Genomic DNA, 5,933 nt, shown 5'->3' on the forward strand with positions numbered 1-5,933 from the left:
GTGGGTTGCAGGACAGGAGAAGAAGCCTGAGCTTAGGGAGACTGAAGTTCTGATCATGGACAGTAAGTCTGCTGCCTTTGGTTTGTGAGGAAGGTGCTGCTGTGTCCAACACTGACTGGCATACAAACATCGTTCAAAAGACACTAAGGAACAAAGAAGGGCACTTAGATCCTCGCTCACCAGTCATACAGAAATCCAACAGACCCACGGGGAACTGAAAGTCAAAACTGACATTTTTTACAACCAACCTCCCTGAATGATTTTTTACAAATTACATGCATGTATAACTTTAATTTTAAAAATTCTACTAAATTAGTTATTTTAGATTATTAAAACAATTCGCCTAACCCTTATTCCCACTGACTGGGCATCTTTTCTTTCCATAGGAGAAACAACTCGAGAGAAAATTGGGAAAGGATGTTTTGCGGAACTTCGCACAGAAAGAGCTGGTCCCGAGGCTGGGCCATCTCAACCCCAGCGACCTGACCAGGGACAAAGAGCAAGGCGCAGAGGCCACGACCCCGCCCTTCCCTTGTCTTCACCGCGCCTCTGGAGCAGGCTCCCCCCTCCAGCCACCCCCAGGCGGGGAGCGCGTCCTGCACCTGCGGGGCCAGGATCTGGCGCCCACGCCTCAGGCTGTAGGACTTTAACAAGCCCTGTGTCAAGTGCAGGGAGCAGCCCGTTCGTAGTTCGTGTTGACCGCAAGTATCCAGTCTGTGAATGGAGCCCCCTGAAAAGCAAATACCAACAAGAGCATTTGTTACGTAGCCAGCTGGGGTCTCTCTGCGGGCCAAAGGCCAGGACGGGTTTCCTGAACCCGGCCGGGAGGCGCGGCCCCGATGTCCTTGGTGGCAAGGCAGGAGTCGGGGCGGGCAGGGTCCTCGGCGTCAGCAGATGCCCGGCCAGGCGGCGGGCCGGGCGCCCCTCTCGCCGGTGCGCACAGGCGCTCGGGATACCGGGGTGCCGGCATGTGTAGGCGGCCCGCATCACGCCTGGCGCTGGGTCCCATCACTCCCACCTTGGACACTCCCGCGCCCGGCCTGCGACCCGCGCGCACGCGAGGAGGGGGCGGACGCCTCATAGCCTCGAGGAGTCCGCTCCCACCCGTCCCTCCCGCAAGGCCACCGCCCGAGGCCGCGGAGGAGGGCAGAGCCGCGCAGAACCTGTTTATCAGCCCCATCTCTCATTACATAAGGCCTCTATCTCCGCGGGGCATCGCCGCGACTGTCAGGCCAGCGCGCCTTCTCCCACGCGCGGGGGCGCACCTGCCCACAGTTCCCCGCCTCAGTTTACACGGTCCGCGATTGAGGGTCCTTGGCTCCTCTTGGCGCAGAGCTCCGGGATCCCACAGCGGTTCCCTGCTCCTTCCCTCAACACAGAGACCCAATTCTACAGATGAGGAAACTAAGGCCCACAGCGGTGTCACACAGCCTAGTGGCAGCACTCCAGACACTGGGGGGGGGGGGGGGGGGGGGGCACAAGAGGCAGGGGCTGGCTCAGGACCTACAATTGTGCTGCGAAGTTTGGTTTGGCCTGAAGAAAGGGTGGGAGGAGAGAGTGGGCAAGGCTGGGAGGCTTGTGAACAAGAGCCCCAGCATCGGCCCTTCATCCCTTCAGAGACCCTTGTGAGGAGGTTGAGCCTCACTGAGGGTAGGACAAAGGGAGCCTGAGCAGACAGAGAGGGGCCTGGAGGGGAAAGCACTGGTTTAGGGGAGGAAGTGGGTGAAGGAGCCAGGCTGACATCAGTAATCAACAGGCAAATAACATAGTTTCTGTTGCAGGGGTTTCTGGAGGACTTCTAGAGAAAGGAGTGAAAAGCAGGTTATGGGCCAGTGTCCCTGAGGGAGAGGGCTGTTCAGGGAAATCCTGGAGTGGGGGCAGGCCCTGAAGCTGCCCTCCACAGCCTTTAATCTGTAGAAACTTGGGTCCCTCAGCGGGGAGGGCTTTGTCCCACAGATAACTGGTGAGCAGAGGTGGCCACCCCAGGTCTCAATGACACTGGGAGCAGTCACACTTTCCAACCTGGGCTAAGGCTGGGTCCTGACTCGTGCCAGTCTGGCATGTCAAGCGTTTCCCATCAGGACGGGCCCACACTGAAGGCCTGAGTTGTGCACCCCGTTTTTAGGCTGTCCATATTCAAAGTTATAATCAAGGCAACTTTAAAAAGAAAAGGTCCCAGGGAGGATCTCTGATTCTGACTGGATCTTTCAGTGGAGACCTGGGAATCTGAACTTTTTATCATCCTTTCCACAGTGAGGCCAACAGGGAATCAGGCAGATGAAAAGGAGTGAACTTCACTCTTCTCTTTTTATCCCGTTTGAATTTTGTATCCAAAGCAAGTATTACTCTGGTAATGCAAGAGACCACTTCACTGATAAAATAAAACCCCTCAATTCCCACATCTGGTAGACTGTGGTCATAGCACTGTCTGCCTAGCACTTCTGGTGACCCAAAGGGTCTCAGGACAGGAGCTGGGCAGGCACTCGGGGTGGTCACCAAGCAAAACTGCTAGAGCTCCAGCTGGCTTGGCCGACACCAGGCTGCCCTCTTCCCTAATGCTGGAGTAAGCCCACCCATATCTTGAAAATTGCCCCAGACCCCCTCACTGCTAAGTCCACAAGAAATCAAATTCTTTCCTTTATGTGACACTGGATTTTCCACAAAGTAAAATCAAGATGAGTAAAGATGTGGTTTCTAGATAGTACCCGACAAAGCGGAGACCAGGGTGGGAGGCGTCACACTTGGCCTATAAAAGCTACCGCAAGAGGCCAAGGCCACAAGCCACTCAGCTTAGGCCAGCCTACGTGTCTACTCCTCGCTCCTCCTGTGTTAGCTCTAGGCTCCATGGCGCTCTGGCTGACCGTGGTCATTGCTCTCACCTGCCTTGGTGGCCTTGCCTCCCCGGGCCCTCACTCAAGGAGGGAGCTCAAGGAGCTCATTGAAGAGCTGGTCAACATCACCCAGAATCAGGTGAGTACGCTGGTGCTGGTGGGTAACTCTCAGGCAGGGTAATTGGTCATTGTTCAGGCCATGAAGGTTGGGCCGTGCGAAGAGGCCTGTGGGGCCTGAAGAAGCCCCATGGACCAGGACAGGCCCAGCCATGAGGGAGAGGTGCTGGGCCAGCGGTTGGGGGAATAGCACAACGGACGGCCCCATAAAGAGATTTGGCTGAGCCCCCAAGGACCACCTATTCATCCCTGGCCTGGCCCTGCCTGCCAAGACCAGCTCCTACTCAGCTGTTCAAGAAAAGAGGTTAGCAGAGAGAGGCCAGCACCCTCCCAGGGCGATTTAGAATTTGCCAAATGGATGTGAACAGAATAATGGGGCCATTATTCACAGTAGTTTGGTTAAGCCCATTCTTACGGAAAAATTCACTAGTAGTCAGCTCCTGTCCCCAGTGGTGATGGCTCACACTTTGAGTAATTTTTGTGTGCCAAGGCTAGTGCTGTGCTTTTCATCTCATTTCATCACTGCCAACCATCTCAAGAGACAGGTGCGATGACCCTATTCTACTAAGCTGCATTAAGGTTGACAAAAGCCAGATTCAAACCAGGCTGGGGGACACCGGGTGCCCATATTTCAAACTGCAGTGTCCTCTGATTCGGAAGACAGGGTTTAAAAAAAAATTTTTTTATTAATGTTTATTTTTGAGAGAGAGGGAGAGAAACAGAGCGAGAGTGGGGGAGGGCAGAGAGAGAGGGAGACACAGAATCCAAAGAAGGCTCACAGCTCTGAGCTGTCAGCACAGAGCCCAATACAGGGCTTGAACTCATAAACCATGAAATCATGACCTGAACCAAAGTCAGACGTTTCACTGACTGAGCCACCCAGGGGCTCCTCCAGAAGATAGAGTTTTATACACGAGTGCCCACCGCCTCCCATCTGACTGACCTGGCCTCCCCTCCTCTCTCACCCAATGCTGCCCTGGCTATGGGAAGCTTCACTCAAGGCTGTGTCACTCAGATTTTTCTCTCTCAGCCCCCAAACCCTGTACAATGGATCTCCCTCAGTATGCAGAGCAGGAAATTAAGTTCAGGAACACTGAGGGGTCCCAGGCCTGCCTCTGTGCTACACCGGGTTGCCTGTGGGGCCTGATCGCTATGGAGACCTACCCTGCGATTTTGCTGTCTTTTTGCTCCTTCAGGTATCCCTCTGCAATGGCAGCATGGTGTGGAGCGTCAACCTGACAACCGGCATGGTGAGGACCCCTTGGAAGCTGGGAGGGAGGTAGCTGAGGCTGTAGGTCTTATGTGTGTCTTTCCTCACTTGCAAGGCTTAGGGGTTCCACGCAAGCACAGTTTGGACCTTCCCCACCACCCAAAGCTACCTCCGTCAAGACTCTCAGCCCCGTCCTCCTGTGATGTCACTGAAGGTGCTGCCTAAGCCATACGGCTGGGGGCTCCCAGCAGGGCCTGACACCCCCGTGTTCTTCCCCCAGCAGTACTGTGCAGCCCTAGAATCTCTCATCAACGTCTCTGACTGCACTGCCATCCAAAGGACCCAGAGGATGCTGAAAGCCCTGTGCACTCAGAAACCCTCAGCAGGGGTAAGGCGCCCTGCCCTGTACCCCTCAACCCTGCACCCACTCCTGCCAGCCCTGGGCTCACCCTAGAAGCTCCGGGGGGAACCTAGCTGAGCATCTGAGACAAGCGTCCACCTGGGGGGCGGGTCCACGGTGGCAACAGGAACATGGCCTCCGGGATTTCCAAGACCTGGTCTTGAGAGCTTCCGACTCCCACCTGAGCTTCAGTTTCCATATCGGTGAAATGTGGGCACTAACAGACTAACAGTACCCGCCCCATGGGGCTTTTGTGAGGATTAAATAAGCCAGTTCCTGGAAAGCCCCTGGCAGAGGCTGGGCATCTTTGCTCTGGAGTCCCATTAATGCCCTGGCCTCTTTTTCCCACAGCAGATTTCCAGTGAGCGCAGCCGAGACACCAAAATTGAAGTGATCCAGTTGGCAAAAAACCTGCTCAACCATCTAAGGAGGAATTTTCGCCATGGAAATTTCAAATGAAGGATGAAAACCTAGCATGGCTATTTGCAGAGGCAGACCTGACCATTTAAGTTATAGATTCATTTTTCTTTCAGAAGTTTCAAATTACTTGGGGAGATGGAGGGGGGATGGGAGGGGGGCACGATTTCCTTAGCTTAGACCTCAGCCTGTGCTGCCTGCCCTCGCCTAGCCGACCCCAGCTGCCCTTGCCTTGGTGCACAGGGCCCTCCTCCATCTGGGCTCTGAGTTCTGTGAACAACCAGGGGCAGGGATGGGGGAGGGGGGGCGGAGCACTGCCTCTCACGACTGCCCCCTCCTTAGAGGGAACGGCAGCATTACACCAAGGACTCCACCTTGGCAGACACGTATAGGAGGCGGACCTGCTCTATACGGGGACAGCTAAGGCAGACAGCGGCTCAGGCATATCTCTTCTTGGCCTTATTTATTACTGTGTGTTATTTAAACAAATGTTGTTTGTCTGTGCTGGGGACAGGGAGGACTGTCACCACCAGAACCTTGAGCTGGGGGCCCAGTGACTTGGGCTTTAGGAGTCCCTGGGAATAAGCACTGTGTGCAAAATTCTGCTACCTCATTGGGGTCCTGGGGCCGACACAGGGGACAGGAGAGAGGGCTGGAGTAGCTGCTCTTGTCTGCCAGCCAGCAGTTGGCCCTCAGCCAAGAAGTAATTTATTGTTTTTCCCTGTATTTAAAGTTAAGAAATAAAATGTTATCAAAGAGTTAATAATATATAGAAGAGCAGCCTAGAATGCTGCATCTGGTGTGTGTGGACTGTGGGGAGGGGTCATTGAATGTCTTGTTTCACTGACTTTGTCAAAGGAAGCCAGAAATAAAGACAGTGACAAGAGACCTGATGATGTTTGTCTTTTACTGTGGCCTTTGGGAATCCTGGCCTATGTTCTTCTGGAGGCAGGGCAGT

General features: G+C 54.5%; 1 protein-coding gene across 2 annotated transcripts; it reads left to right on the forward strand.

Moving 5' to 3' along the window:
• Positions 1–1,485: 1,485 nt before the first annotated feature.
• On the forward strand, positions 1,486–5,933 carry IL13 (interleukin 13). 2 transcript variants are annotated; one of them, XM_045488456.1, is made up of 4 exons: positions 1,486–2,970; positions 4,145–4,198; positions 4,439–4,546; positions 4,910–5,933. In XM_045488456.1, the coding sequence occupies exons 1-4, from the start codon at positions 2,686–2,688 to the stop codon at positions 5,015–5,017; spliced, it is 555 nt and encodes a 184-aa protein (XP_045344412.1). In that variant the 5' UTR covers positions 1,486–2,685; the 3' UTR covers positions 5,018–5,933. The 2 variants fall into 2 exon arrangements, with proteins under 2 accessions (XP_045344412.1, XP_045344419.1); XM_045488463.1 differs by having other exon boundaries at positions 4,442–4,546.

This window comes from Leopardus geoffroyi, chromosome A1 (genome assembly GCF_018350155.1).
Source record: "Leopardus geoffroyi isolate Oge1 chromosome A1, O.geoffroyi_Oge1_pat1.0, whole genome shotgun sequence".
NCBI classification, from domain to species: domain Eukaryota; kingdom Metazoa; phylum Chordata; class Mammalia; order Carnivora; family Felidae; genus Leopardus; species Leopardus geoffroyi.